The 21,051-nt window shown below is 44.5% G+C and overlaps 1 protein-coding gene across 1 annotated transcript in view; it reads right to left on the reverse strand.

Moving 5' to 3' along the window:
* Positions 1-12,230: 12,230 nt before the first annotated feature.
* SCRG1 (stimulator of chondrogenesis 1) overlaps positions 12,231-21,051 on the reverse strand; it is a 73,327-nt gene continuing 64,506 nt past the window's right edge. The window contains exon 3 of the mRNA XM_073612033.1: positions 12,231-12,568. Coding sequence (XP_073468134.1) covers positions 12,514-12,568 — 55 coding nt within the window. The 3' untranslated portion in view covers positions 12,231-12,513. The remainder of the gene's footprint in view (positions 12,569-21,051) is intronic.

Here is a 21,051-nt window from a genome sequence, read left to right on the forward strand (position 1 = left end):
GATGGACCTACTTCTTAAAAGAGCCTGGCAATCGGTTATGAACAATCTGAAGCCGGCAATGGCAACAACATGTGTTGCTAGGAATTTAGAGCACTGGATTACCCAGATGAAGGCCCATGTTACTGCAAATTCCCTAAAACAGAGATTTTGGACTCCTTTACAACCTTATCTGCAGCAGTGTCAAATATTGCCGATGCCTCAGCAGAGTCCATACGCGTGTCGGCTAGGTCCACAGCATTGACAAACTCTCTGCTAGGGGGGCCTTATGACTAAAAAGCTGGCCCAGGGACGCAGCATCAAAAAACAGGCTGTGTAGCATTCCCTTTGCAGAGGATTTGCTGTTTGGTTCAGAACTAGAATCCATTCTTGACCGAACGGCCGTCAAAAAGAAATAGTTTTCAGTCAAGCAGGTGTAAACCCGTAAGCGTTTTTTTCGGCCTCAGAAAAGACAGCAGGAAGGTAAAACGCAGGGAAAAGGGAAGCCATGGTCTTTCTAAAAGCCCAAAGGTAGAGTGGAGTGCTCTTCAATCCTCCTGCGATTTCCAGAAAGTCGCAGTGACTCCTTCCTCCCGGTTGGAGAAAGACTCCAGGAGTTTCTTCCTCAGTGGAAAGGCATTGCACCAAACCAATTTATTCTAAACATGCTCTCCCAGGGATATGTTGACCGAATTCATGGAAGAACCTCCAAAATTATTTTTGGTGACAAACGCCCCAAGAGATGCAGCCAAGGCTCTCGCCATGAAGTCCCTAATCCATGAACTGAGATCTCAGAGTCATTGTTCCAGTTCCTACAAGGGAGTTCTTTCAGGGGTTCTACTCGCACGTATTCCTCATTCAGAAACCGTCAGGAAAGTTCAGCCTCATCCTAAATTTCAAGATGCTAATTCGATCGGTAGAGTACAGAAGATTTCAGATGGACTTCATTTTCTCAGTCAAAAACCTCCTAAACCAAGGGTGCTATATGGCATCAATAGACTTACAGGATGCCTACCTCCACATACCTATTGCCGCCAGGTCAATTGGATTTTAATGTGTATGTGAATTTCAATTGGCATTGAAAGTAGGGAAGAAGGTAGTAGACCTGCAGTTCAGAGCACTCCCATTTGGCCTGTCATCAGTCCCAAGAGTGTTCACGAAGGTAATGGCCGAAGCATTTGCGTCTAGAAGGAATCTCAGTGATTTCTTATCTGGGCGACCTATTGTTTTTCGTTCAAACCAGACAAAAGCTTCAGCAAAACTTGGTCAGAGCTCGTGCCCTCCTAGAGTCCATAGGATAGAGCTTAAACCTCCAGAAATCGAATCTGATTCCCTCGCAGGAGGTGTTATTCTTGGGGTACCGGATCAACTCAGTGGAGCAAAAGATCTTTCTTCCAGAAGAAAAGGAAAAAAAGCTGGTGGAAGTAGTGTCATTGTTGCAGTCCAGTCAGCTCCTGAGCATAAGGAAGATCATCATTGGGAACCCTGACCTCTTCCATACCTGCAATTCAGTGGGTAAGACTTCACTTCAGACCCCTGCAAGGTTTCTTGTTAAAAGTCTTTAGGCCTGTACACACAATCGGACTTTTTGACAACAAACATGCAAATGAGCTGTTTTGGACAACATCCGACCGTGTGTAAGCTCCATCGGACAAACTTTTTCTGTTTCCATCAGACTTTTGTTGGCTGTGCGAACGGACAAACTTTCTGGCAACAAAACTCTGATGGAGCAAAGTCCAATCGTGTGTACACAAAAACATCGGACTTTTGTACAAACTACAGTACGTGGCCGCGAGAATGTTTCCAGCGCAAAGCCATCGTGCTGGTTCTCGGCGACAGGGTACTGTACATTTCGCGCTGACTGCAATAGGAAAAACACATTTTCCTACTGCGGTGAGCGCGAGAGGGAATTCCCCTCTGGGGGCATGCCAGGCCCTTAGGTCTGGTATGGATTTTAAGGGGAACCCCCTACGCTGAAAAAAACGGCGTAGGGGTCCCCCCAAATCCATACCAGACCCCTATCTGAGCATGCAGCCTGGCCGGTCAGGAAAGGGGGTGGGGACGAGTGAGCGCCCCCCCCTCCTGAGCCATACCAGGCCGCATGCCCTCAACATGGGGGGGTGCCTTGGGGGAGGGGGGCGCCCTGCGCCCCCCCACCCCAAAGCACCTTGTCCCCATGTTGATGAGGACAAGGGCCTCTTCCCGACAACCCTGGCCGTTGGTTGTCAGGGTCTGCGGGCGGGGGGCTTATCGGAATCCGGGAGCCCCCTTTAATAAGGGGTCCCCCAGATCCCGGCCCCCCCACCCTATGTGAATGAGTATGGGGTACAGCATACCCCTACCCATTCACCGGGGGGAAAAAGTGTCATTTAAAAAAAACACACTACACAGGTTTTAAAATTAATTTATTAAGCAGCTCCGGGGTCTTCTTCCGACTTCGGGGGTCTCTCCGGCATCTTCTCCCTCTCTCCGGTGTCGTCTCCGCGCTCTCTGGTTTTTCTCCAGTTCCTTCTTCTTTCTGCCGGGCTCCTCTGCTATCTTCTGCTCTTTTGCTAGCAGAGGAGCTCGGGCATCTGGATCGTCTTCTTCCCTCTTCTCTTCCAGTTATGTTGACATGACGCTCTGTCCGGCTGTAATGTTGTCTGTGCGCTCTGCTATGACTTATATAGGCGGTGACTCCACCCCCCCATGATATCACAGTCCCGGGGCATGCTGGGACCGTCAGGTCATAAGGGGGCGTGGTCATGTCATCCTATGACCACGCCCCCTTATGACCTCACAGTCCCAGCATGCCCCGGGACTGTGATGTCATAGGGGCGGAGTCACCGCCTATATAAGTCATAGCAGAGCGCACAGACAGCATTACAGCCGGACAGAGCGTCGTGTCAACATCTCTGGAAGAGAAGAGGGAAGAAGACGAACCAGATGTCCAGGCTCCTCTGCTAGCAAAAGAGCGGCAAAAGAGCAGAAGATAGCAGAGGAGCCCGGCAGAAAGAAGAAGGCACCGGAGAAGAACCAGAGAGCGCAGAGAGATTCTGATAAGCCCCTCGCCCGCAGACCCCGACAACCAACGGCCAGGGTTGTCGGGAAGAGGCCCTTGTCCTCATCAACATGGGGACAAGGTGCTTTGGGGTGGGGGGCCCACAGGGCCCCCCTCCCCCAAGGGACCCACCCCCCATGTTGAGGGCATGCGGCCTGGTACGGCTCAGGAGGGGGGGGCGCTCGCTCGTCCCCACCCCCTTTCCTGACCGGCTGCGCTGCATGCTCGGATAGGGGTCTGGTATGGATTTGGGGGGGACCCCCACGCCGTTTTTTTGGCGTAGGGAGTTCCCCTTAAAATCCATACCAGACCTAAGGGCCTGGTATGCCCATGGAGGCGAACCCATGCCGGTTTTTTATTTAAAATTTGGCGTGGAGTTCCCGCTCAAGATTCATAGCAAACACAGTGCCTGGCATTGGCGGGGATCTAAGTTGGATCCCCGCACCAGTGTGAACCCGGCTCACAAGGTGTCAATCTCGCCAATAAAAGTGGCGAGATTGACACAATATCAGACGACAATACAGAAGTTGACCAAAGGGTGGTGGTAAAGAGCTGAAAAACCACGTGATTTGGTGAAAGTTGGCTGGAAAAGTCCTGTCGTCTGTATGCAAGACAAACTTCTAGCCAACGCCCTTTGTACAAAAATCCAAGGGAAAGTTTGTACAAAGTCCTATCATGTGTATGGGGCTTTTGATCACCAGCAAGATTCGCTAGGGTCCTCTCCTCGGTGAAAAGGAGTCTTTGTTGGTGGAAGAACCAGACAAGGTTTTCAACAGGTCTGTTATGGTCCTTCTCAGTCCAAGTAAAGGTTAACAGATGCCAGCTCCTGGGGTTGGGGGGCTCACATGAGCGTTCTATGGGCTCATGGCCCATAAGAGAAGCAATAAGATCCTCGAATTGGAGGGAAATAAAAGCAATAGAAATGGCTTTTCTGAAGTCTGCCAGAGAAGTGCGGGGACTTCATATACAGGTCCTGTCGGACAACGCCACGGCGGCACCAGAAGCAGAGCTCTTCAGTGCCTAGAAGGAAGTGTTCTAAGATGGGCAGAGCTCCATATTGTATCCTTGTCTGCAGTCTATCTAAAAGGGACTCTAAACAGGGTAGCAGACTTCCTCAGCAGAAACCAGGTGTACGAAGCAGAGTGGAGATTGAACCCGGAAATCTTCCATATGATCATGAAGAAATGGGGGCAGCCAAAAGTGGATCTCTTTGTGACTCAGGAAAATGCACAGGTGTCTCTCTTCTCCCTGAACAGAACCATCCCTGGGGTTAGATGCTCTGGTGCACAGCTGGAAATTTCACCTCTGTTACGCCTTCCCCCTTTTCAGCTTATCCCTCGGGTCATAAGGAAAATCCAGAAGGAGGATACGACAGTAATCCTCATCACTCCCTTTTGGCCCAAGAGAGCTTGGTTTTTATCCCTTCTCCAGATGCAACTCGAACCGTATTGGCACCTTCCGTTGAGACAAGACCTGCTGATACAAGGTCCCTTACTTCACCAGGAAGTAGCAAAGCTAATGCTCACAGCTTGGCTTCTGAAGAGCAGCTCTTAAGGAAGAAGGGATTTTCGGAAAGGTTGGTTGCTACCCTCCTATCTAGATGAAAGAGTGTTACCAGAGCAATTTATTCCAAAGTCTGGAACTTCTGGTGCACTGCATCCAGCAGATCTTTAAAAGATATTTCTTCTATTCTGGAATTCCTGCAAGAAGGACCGGATAAGGGCTTAGCAGTCAGTACCCTCAAAGTTCAGGTTTCCACGCTGGGGGTATTTTTGGAAATGTCTATCTCATCAGAACCCCTAGTGATCAGATTCTTCAAGGCCCTCACCCAGTCCCGACTGGTAGTGATCAGAAGCTGTCCAAAGTAGGACTTATCGGTTTTTCTACAAGCCCTGACCAGGGAACAATTTGAACCCTTTTAATTTAGCCTCCCTGATACTGATTACATTGAAAACAGTTTTTTTTTTAGTTGCTATAACGACAGCTCGCAGAATTGGTGAGCTTCAAGCCTTGTCAGTCAGGGGGCCGTTTTTTTCTATTTTTTTTCAGACAGAATAGTTCATAAGACCTAATTTTTTTAACGAAGGTCGCTTCAGTCCAAAATCGAGCTCAGGAGATGATACTTCCTACGTTTTTCTCGAATCCATCGGAAAAGAAGGAAATAGAATTCCATACCTTGGATGTGAGAGCAGTCTTAAGTTACCTGGAAGCCACTAAGGACTTTAGGCATTCAGACGCATTATTTGTTTCATAAGTTGGTAGTATGAAAGGAAAATAAGCTATCAGAGGAACCATTGCCAGATGGTTGAGTGGCTATCACAGAGGCCTATTCACTTTCAGGCCAGGAGAGTCCAGTTGATGTTCAAGCTCATTCTACGAGAGCTTTGGCAGTGAGTTGAGCAGAAAAAGCTGGGGCAACTTGCCGCTTTGTCCAATACTAAATCTTTCCCCTTCTGGGCCTACATACAACTAAAACAATACTTGGACAATGCAGCGAACAGAGGATGCTTCACAAAGCCCCCCACTATCTTCGAGTCGCTCTGTTCTAGCTCGTCTCCCCAGAGCCATGTAATCTCAGTGCTCTACGCTTCCATGTTCAAGGAACCATATGCTTTGTTGCACTCAGAGCATGTGTTCTGGGAAACTAAGCTGGGCATGACGATTGAGGATACCAGCTGGCAGTGGCGTCGCTAGGGGGTGGCTTTTGGGGCTATAGCCCCGAATCTGGAGCCCATAGCCCCGAGTCTCTGAAGGGGTCTCCAAGGGGTGGGGGGGCTCTCTGGGGACCCTGATGTTAAGGGGAAGGCTCTCTGGGGACCCCGATTTTAAGGGGAAGGCTCTCTGGGGACCCCGATTTTAAGGGGAAGGCTCTCTGGGGACCCCGATTTTAAGGGGAAGGCTCTCTGGGGACCCCGATTTTAAGGGGAAGGCTCTCTGGGGACCCCGATTTTAAGGGGAAGGCTCTCTGGGGACCCCGATTTTAAGGGGAAGGCTCTGTGGGGACCCTGATTTTAAGGGGAAGGCTCTGTGGGGACCCTGATTTTAAGGGGAAGGCTCTCTGGGAACCCTGATGTAAGTGGGGGGCTCTGTGGGGACCCTGATGCAAGGGGGGTTCTCTGGGGACCCTGCTGTAAGGGGGGTTCTCTGGGGACCTTAATGAAAGTGGGGGGCTCTCTGGGGATACAAACACACACACACGTATATTGCTGTATATACATGTGTATGACTTTCTTTACTACGCTGCTATGGGCTCTAGCCCCAGATCTTTTGTAGACCTAGCAACGCCCCTGCCAGCTGGGATCGTGTCCACCTGTACATTCATAAAGGCTCCTTGAATGTTCACACACAGGAAAATGGCTATAAAATTAAAATGAGATGGTATAAGACTCCGGATCTACTTCACAAATTTATGCCGACAGTGTCAGATTGCTGATGGAGATGTGAGCAAGAGCTGGGCACTTTTCTCCATATATGGTGGAAATGCTCGAGGATCCGGCCCTACTGGCGAAAGGTGCACGATAATACGACTGTGATTTCCTCTCTTCCGTTGGAGTTCTCACCGGCACAGTACCTCCTTCACCTTTCCAAAATATCACCCAAAAGACATAACAAGTCATTGGCCATGCATATGATTAATGCTGCCAGACTTTGCCTGCCGGTTCATTGGCGGTCAAAATCTCCCCCTTCAAGAAAGAATGGGCATCACGCATTAACCATATAGCAACGATGGAGGAGCTGATACACATCACTCAAGACAGAGTTTCCAGCTTTACAGCTACCTGGGCTAACTGGTTTGATTTTCAAACTTCTCAGCAATACCAGGAACTGATACAGGACAACACTTAAGTCACAACCCTTTACTCTTGATACACCTTTTACTATATTCCGAAAGCGTTCTGGATTGGAGGTCTCGGGTGGTGCGTTCGGTGGCGAGTGGAGAGGGTAGCCGGTGGTTTTCCACCCCCTCTCCTAACAGGCCCTCATATTCATCCCCTCTTCTTTTTTTTTTGTCTTTCTCTTTCTTTCTCTCTTCTTTGTCCTTTCTTTTCTCTCCCCTTCCTAATCACGTCAACAGATGGGGGGTATGGGGAGGGGGGCGGACTTGGAGGTCTGCCCACTTCTCCGTTATCCATATAGCATATGGAATAATCTGATCCTAAATTTAGGTAATCGGGTAGAATCAGTCTCCTGGGTTACTCTGACGAGGCTACAGATAAGAGAGATAACAATCCCAGTAATGGATATGTAGTCACGTCCTCTAGCAGAATATATGACTGTATATGTCAGGCACTTAAAAGGAATTTCATATAGGATATATGATCAAGGGTTCTGTTATTATTAGTGTACTGGTGTATATTATTTTTTGTTTAAACCCTGTCTTGCTTCGTAGATATCTCTAAAAGATGTCCTATGTATTATTTGTTAAAAAATTGTTCAATAAAAATTTTTGTGGGAAATAAAAAGCTGGGGCCACCCCCGAACAGATCTGTAAAGCAGCTACATGGACGAGTTTGAAGACCTTTGCCCTTCATTATAGGTTAGACCCAAACAGATCTGTAAAGCAGCTACATGGATGAGTCTGGCGACCTTTGCCCTTCATTATAGGTTAGACCTCCTGACGGCTGGGGACAAGGCTTTCGGAAGGAAAGTCTTACAGGCTGTTGTCTCACCCTAAAAAGGGTAAGTCTCGATTATCCTCTTGGGTGCTGTCCTGAAAGAAGTTTTGGGAAAATTCAAGTTAGACTTACCGGTAACTTGTTTTCCAATAGTCTTTCAGGACAACAATAACCCACCCTTTTTCTGTTACTGCTGTATACTATGATATAACTGCCATTTATATGTTTCAGCCTGGGCTGGAGGTTCTTTACAAACAACTGAAGGAAGCTGCGTGGAGGCCTCCTGTTAAAGCTTTGGATGATGAGGTGTTTCCTGTTGGAGGAGGAGCCATGCTGTCCTGAAAGACTATTGGAAAACAAGTTACTGGTAAGTCTAACTTGAATTTTCTCAGTAAAAACTATACTCAAATTAATGTGGTGCACACAAACAGAGTATAGTACCCAATTTTTGGTAAAATATAAAAGATGAGGCTGTGCCAAGTAAATAGATACCCACAAATGTCAAGTCTCAACATTTACCATGTGTGTGTGTGTGTGTGTGTATGTGTTGGGGTATTTAAAACATTTTTTTTGGTAAACAAATGTTTTTTACATTTTATTTATTGTTATCACAAGGGAGAAAGGAGGCAGTAATAATACCCTTTATGATAACAATGTGCAGATAATAGGTTCTCTTTAACCACTTCAGCCCCAGAAGGATTTACCCCCTTCCTGACCGGGCCATTTTTTGTGATAAGGCACCGCGTAGTTTTAACTGACAAGTGTGCGGTCATGCGGCGTTGTACCCAAATAAAATTGACATTCTTTTTTTTCCCCACAAATAGAGCTTTTTCATTCTTTTGGTGGTATTTGATCATCTCTCTCTCTTTATTTTTTGCGTTATAAACAAAAAAAGACTATTTTTTACTTTTTGCTATAATAAATATCAAAAAAAAATTTTTTTTAAACAAATTTCTTCATCAGTTTAGGCCAATATGTATTCTTCTACATATTTTTGGTAAAAAAAAATCCGCAATAAGCGTATATTGATTGGTTTGCGCGAAAGTTATAGCGTCTACAAAATAGGGAATAGATTTATGCCATTTTTATTGTGTGTGTGTTTTTTTTTTTTTTTTTTACTAGTAATGGCGGCGATCAGCGATTTTTTTTTTTTTTATTGGGACTGCGACATTGCAGCGGACAAATCAGACACTTTTGACACTTTTTTGGACCATTGATGTTTATACAGCAATCAGTGCTATAAAAATGCACTGATTACTGTGTAAATGTCACTGGCAGGGAAGGGGTTAACACTAGGGGGTGATCAAGGGGTTAAATGTGTTTCCTAGGTGTGTTTGTAACTGTAAGGGAATAGGACTGACTAGAGGAGGAGCCAGATCGTTGTTCTTACCTAGTAAGATGACCGGTCTCTCCTCCCCTGTCAGAACGGGGATTTGTGTGTTTACACACACAAATCCCCGTTCTGGCTCTTGTGCCCGCGATCGCGCGTGGCCGGCGGCGATCATGCCCACCAGCCATGCGCAGCGGGTGCCAAACGCAGCGGGTCCCCCGCTGTGCATCAGGCGCATGTGCGCGCCTGCTGCGGTTCTTAAAGGAGCTGCCGTACGGGTACGGCGGTTCGCCCAGTGGTGCTATTCTGCCGACGTATATCGGCGTAAGCCAGTCAGCAAGCGGTTAAGGATACATCACCCCTAATGTCACCTCTGCACTCTGCCAGAGGTTGACAGTTCTGAACCCAGAAGTGCTCAGAACTAGGCACTTCCTGGTCCATACTTCCCAGAGGAGGACAGTGAACAATCTGCTAAGGATTGGTAAATGGATGTTTGCTAATCTTTCACTGGTCTCCATCCTCATATCCACCATGATGATTATGGGCACCCAGATAGGCACAGAACTTATGAGTAAAGCTGACCGAATCATTTCTACTACATAGTCAGCAACCAGGAGTGAAAATGTACAGTATATAAACTCCCAGCTGCTATAGCAGCCAGGAGCATGTTTACATATCAGCGTTGTAAATGGAGTAATAGTTACACTGACAGCAGCGAAGGGGCTAAGGTGTCAAGACTATGAATGTAAAACTACAGTGCCTTGTAAAAGTATTCATATATATTTTTTATAATCTATCCCTGTTTTAAACTTCTCCACAACGTTATCACTGACCTTCTGCGTTCATTGGCCTTCATGATGCTGTTTGTTCACTAAGGTTCTCTAACAAACCTTTGAGGGCTTCACAGAACAGCTGTATGTACTGAGATTAAATTACACACAGATGGATTCTATTTACTAATTGGGTATCTTCTGAAGGCAATTGGCTTCACTAGATTTTAGTTTGGGGTATCTGAGTAAAGGGGGCTGAATACAAATGCACGCCACAGATATTTCAGATATTTATTTGTAAAAAATTTTGAAAACCATTTATTATTTTCCTTCCACTTCGCAATTATGTGCCACTTTGTGTTGGTCTATCACATTAAATCCCAATAAAATACATTTAAGTTTTTGGTTATAACATGAAAAATGTGGAACATTTCAAGGGGTATGAATACTTTTTCAAGGCACTGTATTGATATATTCCTAACTTGCAGTAAAAGGGCTTTAAAACACATTCCCATTGCTCACTTGCCATTCTGTTTAACTAACTGCCTGGAGTGAATAAAGGAAGGAGAGGAGAGGCTTCAAGCTTAAACAGAACTTAAAGTGGTTGTAAAGGCAGAAGGTTTTTTATCTTCATTAATGAAGATAAAAAGCCTTCTGTGTGTAGCAGCCCTCCTCTGCCCCACTAATACTTACCTGAGCCCCATCTCTGTCCACGAGTGTCTCAGCCACACAACACTCTCCCCCCTGATTGGCTAATGGACTTTGATTGACAGCAGCGGGAGCCAGTGGTGCTGCTGCTGCGTCTCAGCCAATTAGGAGAGAGAGAGAGAGGGGCGGGGCCAGGCCACGGCTCCATGTCTGAATAGACACACGGAGCTGTGACTCGGCTTTGGTGCCCCCATAGCAAGCTGCTTACTGCGGGGGCATTCAATAGGAGGGAGGAGCCAGGAGCACCGAAGAGGAACCCGAGAAGAGGAGAATCCAGGCTGCTCTGTACAAGTCTACTGCACAGAGCAGGTAAGTATGACATGTTTGTTATTTTTTATAGAAAAAACAAGACTTTACAATCACTTTAAGGATTCTCTTCCCCAAGTGCTACCACTGGGAGTGATCGATAAGTAAGCACCAGAGCTGTCACTCCATCATCCCTCACCCCCACCCTCTCTTTAGAAAATATATTCCCCTGCCCAGTGATTCCAGTATTTTTCTGCAGTGATCTTAAGGCATCTTCCTTGCCTCTTTAGGGGAGAGCAAAGTAGAGCAACCAACTCTAATGCCCCGTACACACAGTCAGATTTTCCGACGGAAAATGTGTGATAGAACCTTGTTGTCGGAAATTCCGACCGTGTGTAGGCTCCATCACATATTTTCCATCGGATTTTCCGACACACAAAGTTTGAGAGCAGGATAAAAAAATTTTCCGACAACAAAATCCGTGGTCGGAAATTCCGATCGTGTGTACACAAATCCGACGGACAAAGTGCCACGCATGCTCAGAATAAATAAAGAGATGAAAGCTATTGGCCACTGCCCCGTTTATAGTCCCGACGTACGTGTTTTACGTCACCGCGTTTATAACGATCGGATTTTCTGACAACTTTGTGTGACCATGTGTATGCAAGACAAGTTTGAGCCAACATCCGTCGGAAAAAATCCTAGGATTTTGTTGTCGGAATGTCCAAACAAAGTCCGACCGTGTGTACAGGGCATAAGGACTGGTAATCTGCAGTATATTACATTTTTTGTTTCTGGGTTTACATACACCTTAGACACATATAAAAGGGATCCTTTTGGTGAAATAGCTTAGTTTTTATATTCAAGACAAATCATAAAAAGTATAGTATAGTAATGCAGTATAACGATATGTGCTGATTACAAAGATTGAATTGCACCGAATGGAGTGCGCTGCCCAACTTCTGTCACTATGTGATAAATCTTAAGCAAGTGGAGCTTCTTGTTACACCTTCCAGTTTCTCCTTACATTTTGCTGTCAATAGCTTTTTATAGAGCTCAATAGCTCAAGCTAAAATGTACACACATAAGTAAATGAGGAAGAGCAGGGACTCATTGCCCTTCTCTTGAAAATGCTATCTTCTAGTACTTGACTAACACTGACCTGGAACAAAGCAGTACTTTTTCCTGATGTAAGAGACAGCTAGGCTACTATCATTTACTATCATTTAATGTATCAAGTCAGCATTTTGAGTCTCTGCATTTCTTTTAATACATATTTTTCCTCTTAGGTATGATTACCTTTTAGAACTTTTCAGTAGGCCACATAACATTTATTGCCATGCTTGGAGTATAATTATGAATGCCTTCAAAGCTGCATTGGGATCACCAATCCACTTTAGCTTAGGGGATTTTTTTTCAAGCTCTTTAACCTAAGAATTTGTGTCAGAATGGGTCTGGAAGGAAGCAAAATATTCCACTGTTGGTTTCTGTATGCATTGCATTTATATCGTAACTGCAAATAGCATAATCCAGTCTTGACACCGTTAGGAATAAAAAAGCTTTTTAATTTTAGCAGCTCTGTTCCAAAAATGTGAAAGTGCACATAGATTTAGCCTTAATCATCACATTGGTAAACAGAATAACTTTTTGTGGCCTGTCCTCATAATCATTATAGTGTGGTGAAAAAAAAGAACACAGAAGGAGACAAACAGATCATTCCGCTGGGGGCAACACACAGTAACAAAGAGGTGAAGGTATTTTATTGGAAAACTTCACATTTTCTGTACCAAGCATTCTCTTCCTCCCGTATAATGTTTGCTTTGTTTATCAGTGGGTGGTACAAGGAATCACAAAGGAAATCTTCGGCCCAAAGAAAATCTCTCTGTAAAACAAGAAACAGAGTTTACGTTCACGTTCTGGAACAGTAAATAGTATTGCTCTGATGCCATTTATTAATGGAATTGGAAGTTGTTGGAGTTTTTGAGAACAGCAATCTGGCACCTTGAAGACACAGTAGACGACACATTAATACAAGCTGGCTTCTCTCTGAACATGTTCACAAGCTGATGCTTCAGGGGGAAGGAACAGAAGCATCATTGTGAGAGTATAATAGCACTTCAGTTGTGCTCTCACATCCAAATAGCCTGGCTGTAACTGCCAATACATGGGAAAAACAGAGCCCCTACTAAGTCTTTTTACCAGCTCTGTGTCTGCAGGCTGTGCTGCATTTCCTACAGTATAGCCCACGCCGGTATTTTTTCTCCTCTGTATATACCCTGTGTATGCCCATAGTTGCTAACATTCTAAATTTTAAAGTGACATTTTACTGCTAGGCTGTTCTTTGATCATCACCAATACGCCATTGTCTTAGAGTTAGACGCATTAAACTATATTCATTTTGAACTTTATCACTAATTTGACCCATAGGTAAGTAGGATTTCAAACGGTGCTCTTTATAACGCATTGGCTGAAAATGCCATAAGAACATTTTTAAGGAGCATAAAAATGGATCTGTACACACTTCCACATGGCTTTGTTATCAATCCCTCTGCTGTGTCCACAAATTACCATTACATTATATCATCTAGCTGCATCCTGTTGGATGCTGGATGGAGGCAATAATATATCCCACAGCCGAGACATGATGGTTAACTGTGGAGATTTCTCTGGTACTGTAGATGAAACAGAGGGACCGAACAAATGTAAAATGGTATATACTAGTATATAATAGTGCAGATCCCATTTTATGCCCCTGTCTGTAGCACAGGTTTGCTTTAAAGCAGAACCAGGGATACTGTTAGAAATCACGAGGCCCTATACAGCCTACCTGATAGAGTCCCTCTCCACCCCAGAAAATATCAAAACAATATTTTCACAAGAAATACACTAAAATCATTATTAGAGGGCACAACTTAACTTACAAAATTCCATCTAAAACTAAAAGATAAAATTCTATTAGGTTATCAAACAAAACTTTGTGCGTGAATGAGGTCTTGAGGATCATTTACATGGGCGCTGAGGCCAGCACAATGTAAATCAGTGGTTTGTTTATGTGGCTGGAGCCACCGGGAGCTGTGTGCAGGCAGCTTATGTTAGGCAATATATGGACACAGCTGCAGGTTCTAATTTTACCGGCGTGTGGTGCGTAGTGCCCCCTGAACGCGACCCATTAAAGTTATAATGCCCCATGTTGGCATGGTGTCCACCTTAGCATTTGCAGTGGCAAGTTAGTGTAGAACTGGCCAGAAGAGGGATTCATTTGACACAGTTGGTCAGCTTAAACGTGTATTGCAATATACAGTGCCTTGAAAAAGTATTCAAACCCCTTGAAATTTTCCACATTTTTTCATGTTACAACCAAAAACATATATGTACTTTATTGAGATTTTATGTGATAGACCAACACAAAGTGGCACATAATTGTGAAGTGGAAGGAAATTGATAAATGGTTTTCACATTTTTTTTCAAATAAATATGTGAAAAGTGTGGCGTGCATTTGTATTCAGCCCCCTTTACTCTGATACCCCTAACTAAAATCTAGTGGAACCAATTGCCTTCAGAAGTCACCTAATTCATAGACTCTACCTGTGTGCAATTTAATCTCAGCTGTTCTGTAAAGCCCTCAGAGGTTTGTTAAAGAACCTTAGTGAACAAACAGGCTCATGAAGGCCAAGGAACACACCAGACAGGTCAGAGATAAAGTTGTGAAGTTTAAAGCAGGGTTAGGTTATAAAAAAATATACCAAGCTTTGAACATCTCATGGAGTACTGTTCAATCCATCATCCGAAAATGGAAAGGGTATGGCACAACTGCAAAGCTACCAAGACATGGCCATCCACCTAAACTGAGAGGACAAGCAAGAAAAGCATTAATCAGAGAAGAGGCCCATGGTAACTCTGGAGGAGCTGCAGAGATCCACAGCTCAGGTGGGAGAATCTGTCTACAGGACAACTATTAGTCGTGCACTCCACAAATCTGGCCTTTATGGAAGAGTGGCAAGTGGGGCAGAGGTTCACCTTCCAGCAGGACATTGACCCTAAACATACACCCAGAGGTACAATGGAATGGTTTAGATCAAAGCATATGCATGTGTTAGAATGGCCCAGTCAAAGTCCAGATCTAAATCCAATTGAGAATCTGTGGCAAGACTTGAAAATTGCTGTTTACAGATGCTCTCCATCCAATCTGACAGAGCTTGAGCTAATTTTGCAAATAAGAATGGGTAAAAATGTCACTCTGCAGATGTGCAAAGCTGGTAGAGACATACCCAAAAAGGCTTGCAGTGGTAATTGCAGGGAAAGGTGCTTCTACAAAGTATTTACTCGAGGGGGCTGAATACTAATGCACGCCAGACTTTTCACATATTTATTTGTAAAAAAAATGTTGAAAACCATTTATCATTTTCCTTCCACTTCACAATTATGTGCCACTTGCGTGTATAAAATCCCAATAAAAATACACTTATGTTTTTGGTTGTAACATGACTAAATGTGGAAAATTTCAAGGGGTATGAATACTTTTTCAAGGCACTGTATGTGAACTAAATATCCCTGTTTTTTCATTGCATAGTTTGCTTTGAAGGGTGTAGCAGTGTGCAGAGGGTCCATCCAGAATTTGTAGCATTCAAGTAATTGGCGCTGCTGCAATTGTCTTTAATGCAAACGGTTGCATTGGATTAGTGTGGAGTTGAATGGGTAAACCCGGTGCGCTGCACTCCCTGTCCCCACAGATAAAATAAGTTATACATACACCAGGTATGCTTACTGTTCCTAGTTAGAACTGTACTGCTGCTGTGCAATCTTGCTGTATCCTCTGCAGTATCTTCATTCTTGTAGTAAAGCCAGAAGCTGTGCTTTTTGTCTATAGTAAAGTTAGTCTAGCCTTGCTTATAAAATTGTCCTGCTGCTAGAAACTTATACACTGCTGTGTCATCTGAGGTCTCTTAATTCATGTAGTAAGAAACCTACCTGTACACTTTTTCTCTTGTACATTTTGACCAGTTCATGCTCGTTAACTACTTCCTGACTGCCCCATAGCAGACTTACTGCTACAGGACGGCCGTTCTGTGCAGGATCACGTATATATACTTCCACCTATGGGGCCCGCGCGCCCCTTCTGCTGTGATTAGTCACAGCAGAAGCTGATCAGCGTGGGGGCCAGGGAATGGTTGTCCGCTGGCGCCTGCCAATCATCGGGAAGAGAGGCTGGACAGAGCTTTACCTATGTACAGTAAACAAGGCAGAGCTCTGTCCTGACAGCAGGGATGTCATGGATTTTATTTCTCTGCAAAGCAGGGAATAAAATCCATCACATCCCCTAGTAAAAGCACCACACACAGTACACAAAAACACTGACTAGGCACACATTTAACACTTTGATCACCCTAGATCAGGGGTCTGCAAACCGTTCAGCGTAGTCCACCTGTCGACTGCCGGCAGGTCACAGGTGGACCACAAACAGGTTCCTACGCCGCCGACCCCTGCCTTCTATGTGCTGGTCCTTGTCTCTCCTTCCAGCCTCCTCCGCGGCTGCGCTGCATCATCTATGTCCCAGTTTCTCTCTCTCTCCACCTCCAGCCTCCTCCGCAGCTGTGATCAATGAACAGCGGAGACCGGGAGGAAGCACAGCTCAGGATGGAGGGCTTGAGGAGGAGCTGGCATAACTATCTTTTTATGTTAAACCGTTGGTGATTGGTTCCTAGCACACAGGGTGGTCCTAAGCAACCAATCACCAGCTTGCTAATACGAAAAGTCACTCTGCCAGCTCAAACCCCTCTGTGCAGAACTGTGCTGCCTCCCGGTCTCCACTGTGGAAACAGGTAGGACACTGTGCTATGGGAGAGGAGGGAAGGGGGGTTACTGCTATAGGGGGAAAGGGGGGGGGGGGGCAGAAGACACCACTGTGCATGTGCGGTGATGTGAAAGGGGCAGAGCACATGGTTATGGGCAGGGTCACCCCCATAGCAGTATCCTCTACCACCCTTAACATCACCCCCCCAATCCCTGCATTCTGTCCGCAACGTACTCCTGATCACTGCATTCTGACCGCAACGCACTCCTGATCCTGAAGGGCCTGGTATGTATTTTGGGGGGGACCCCACGCCATTTTTTTTTTTTACACTTTTACAATATAGAGTCTACACTGAATATCTAGTCCACACTAAATGCAGGGTATATATATATATATATATATATATATATATATATATATATATATATATATATATATATATATATATATTCGACTGTATATATTAAATACACTGCCACTAACTAACTAACCTGCCTGCCTAATCTAGCTCAATCTATCTCTGTCCACAGTCACACACTATACATGGCCACTATGTAAGCAGTCTTATGTAGTGTGGGTCGTGGACTTAGTCCCCCTGACACATGATTGGCGAAAGACACCCATTTCCCGCGAGCACTCCATAATATTCTCTGTTCGGTGAACGGGCAAACTTACGTTCGACTTGAACATTGAGCTTATCCCTAATAACAACAACAGAAGAGGAGCAAAGGGATTGAACTTCCAAAAGTAGCAATCAGATGCAGTTTGTCAGCTTTTCCTATGCTTTCCTTGCATCAGCTTCTGATTTGCTGACACTATGGCTGCCCTGTGCCCCCTCTTTAATAGTAATGGCCAGCCTTAACTAAAACCCCCTATTGGCCCTTCTAAGTTTAAAAGTTATAGGTCAAAGGCATTCAGTGCATTATGGTTTTAGAAAAAATTCTTCTAGGCAAATGCACACATACATTTGCCAGAATAGAAAATCTCAAGTCCACAGAATTTGCCTCGAACCCATGGTAGCAGCAAACCCGAACTTCATCCCTATTGCCCGACTGAAAAATTGCTGTAAATAAACAAAAGCAGTGCGTGAACACACAAATTCATGCATAAACTGCACATGATGATCGGAAGTTAGTGCTCCAATACCTGAATGTCACAACATCCCTTATGAGTAGTATGGACAAATCTGCCCTAGTTCGATTTGTCAAAGGTTCAGCGAATCTTCTTCAAAGTTTGGTGCACCCAAACTTAGAGGCAAATCACAAAAAAGTCTAAAATACCCTATAGCAGGAACAAGGTCTTTTCATACATCTTCAAGGGCAACGTTAAAATCCTATTAATAAAACTTTTGGAGAATGCCGTAGGCACCATGCACACCAGCGTATAGATTTACTGGCGTTTTTCAGGCATTTTTTTAAGCTTTTTTGCAGCTTTTTACAAACTTTTTTTAACCACTTCAGCCCAGGAAGGATATACGACCTTAACGACCAGGTCATTTTTTGCGATACGGCACTGCGTCGATTTAACTGACAATTGTGTGGTCGTGTGACGTTGTACCCAAACAAAGTTGATGTCCTTTTTTTTACCCCCAAATAGAGCTTTCTTTTGGTGGTATTTGTTCACCTCTGCATTTTTTTTTTTTTTTTTGCGCTATAAACAAAAAAAGACTGACAATTTTGGGAGAAAAAAAACAAAATTTTTTATGCTATATAGTAAATGTCCCAAAAAAATGTAAAAAAACAAATTTCTGCATCAGTTTAGGCCAATATGTATTCTGCTACATATTTTTGGTAAAAAAAAATCGCAATAAGCATATATTGATAGGTTTGCGCAAAAGTGACTTTTAGACGTTTTAGACTTTTTTGTGATTTGCCTCTAAGTTCGGGTTCACCAAACTTTGAAGAAGATTCGCTGAACATTTGACAAATTGAACTTGGGCAGATTTGCCTGTCACTACTCATAAGGGATGTTGTGACAATCAGGAATTGGAGCACTAACTTCCCAATCATCATGGGCAGTTTATGCATGAATTTGTGTGTTCACGCACTGCTTTCGTTTATTTACAGCAATTTTTGAGTCGGGCAATAGGGATGAAGTTCGGGTTTGCTGCTACCACGGGTTCGAGGCAAATCCTGTGGACTCGAGATTTGCTGTTGTGACTGTGGACGGAGAAAGATTGAGCTAGATTAAGCAGGCAGGTTAATTAGTTAGTGGCAGTGTAGTTAATAAATATATATATATATATATATATATATATATATATATATATATATATATATATATATACAGTCTAGTATATAAATATATACTTTGCATTTAGTGTAGATCTATACTCTATATTAAGTCAGTGCAGGCATTATAGTATATATAACAGTGTATTGAAGTGGTTAAGGGGAAATCCGCGGCAACATTTTTTTTAAAAATGGGGTGCCCCCCCAAATCCATACCAGGCCCTTCAAGTCTGGTATGGATTTTAAGGGGAACCCCGTTCCAAAATGCAAAAAAAAATGACGTGGGGGTCCCCCCCACAATCCACACCAGGACCTTCAGGTCTGGTATAGATTTTAAGGGGAACCCCGCGCCAAAAAAAAAAAATGGTGTGGGGGTCCCCCCCAAAATCCATACCAGACCCTTATCTGAGCAAGCAGCCATGGCAGGCCAGGAAAGGGGGGACGAGCGAGTGCCCCCCTCCTGAACCATACCAGGCCACTTGCCCTCAACATGGGGAGGGTTCTTTGGGGTCCCCCCCAAAGCACCTTGTCCTCATGTTGATGGGGACAAGGGCCTCATCCCCACAACCCTTGCCCGGTGGTTGTGGGGGCCTGCAGGTAGGGGGATTATTGGAATCTGGAAGCCCCCGCCCCCCCTATGTTTATGGGTATGGGGTACATTGTACCCCTATCCATTCACCAAAAAAGTGTCAAAAAAGAAAAAAGGACAGGAGACAGTGTTTGACAATTCCTTTATTAAAAAAAAAAAAAAAAGTGTCCCGCGATGTCCATCTATCTTCAATCACGGCACCCGAACCAAAAAATAGAAAAAAAAAGCTCCGCCTCGATGGGAGGCGCCCCGTCGACTGCTGTCTCTTGGCTGTGACAGCTGTTCTATAGGCAAGGGTGAGGCCACCCAGTGACGTAACTGGGTGACCCCGCCCCTTCTGACGTCACGTGATGCTTTCCTGGCCTGCCACAATGAAAAGCATTTCTGTTCCCACAATGAAAAGCATTCCGCGATTGGAGGAGGTAGACTATTCATCTACCTGCTTGTCCTCCATTCATAGAGCGATTTTCATTGTGGGAAAAGTACCACTTCTACTTCTATGAGTACCACTTCTATGAATGTAGCATGAATGTGGAAAAAGGCAGGCATAGTCAGCCACACATATTAACGTGCCGTGGGATGGCGTACTAAACAAATTTCTCCACAACTTGTGCAACGCATGTGCTAAAGCACATCTGAATTTGCTCATGGCCCGTACAAGCTGTAGAGCAGTTTATCATTGAACAATCAAAAACCACTCCACAGCTCCTATGGCACATGTGCAAGATTGTCCAAGAAGGCACTGGTGAAAGGGCCACCTTGTAGTGTTAACATGTGATCACACCCCATTAGCACCTGATAGTTTAAATATATGTACAAGCTAATGGGATTTCAGCACAGGTATATCTTGTTTCTGTTGCAACGCAGGTCTGTGACCAAACCTGAACCTAGTGGCTCTCTCCCATGTTGTGTCTGTATGCCCCATGTTGGCATTGTGTCCACCATAGCATTTGCAATGGCAGAGCAATGTAGGACTGGCCTTAAGAGGGATTACTTTGACGCAGTTGGTCAGCTTAAACATGTATTGCAATATGGGTGAACTAAAAAGCCCTATTTTTCATTGTATATTTTGTTGGAAAGGGTGTATAGCAGTGTGCAGAGGGTTCAGAATTTGTAGGGCCTTCACAGGGGGGCACCTGTGAAACCCTGCTAAGTCACCAGTGCCTCAAACAACTAAGTAGTGCAAAAAAATTAAATGTTACTTAATAAAAAATAATTTATTTTACACTAAATTTTAACATGTTTCTAGATAAGCATTCAAAACTGCAAAGGATTTTTGGGTTGGTGGGGGTCCACTTTAAAATTCTCTTGCCCCCAATGTTATATTTCTGTATGCAGTATCTTAATTCTTGAAGTGCTAGCCTTTGTCCCTAGTATATTTAGGCCTAGCCTTGATTTGGATCGGTCAGCATCGTTCTGATCCATCTCAGAAGAGAAGGAAGAGAGCAGGGATTTCAAATCCCCAGACTGTTGCACTGGATGCGTGGGTACTGTCCTCTCATCACCCAGAGAAGTAAGTGCAGCAGGAATGGGGGGGGGGTGTACTTTTCTTTCTCTAGTACATTTCAGTTAATTCTTTCTTATTAAAGTGTAATTAAACACCCCTTTCCTTCTTGCCAGCTAGTCCCCAAAATACTGGCTCCTTTTGTGGGTGTTTGCTTTAACAAGCAGGCTGCTAAGAAGACATCCGTGCCACTCCCCTGCTCTCTTCTCCTCCCAGCAATTTGACTTCAGCGAAAGTCTTCAGCCTCGTA

The sequence above is a fragment of the Aquarana catesbeiana genome, linkage group LG01, assembly GCF_042186555.1.
Source record: "Aquarana catesbeiana isolate 2022-GZ linkage group LG01, ASM4218655v1, whole genome shotgun sequence".
Classification (NCBI taxonomy): Eukaryota; Metazoa; Chordata; class Amphibia; order Anura; family Ranidae; genus Aquarana; species Aquarana catesbeiana.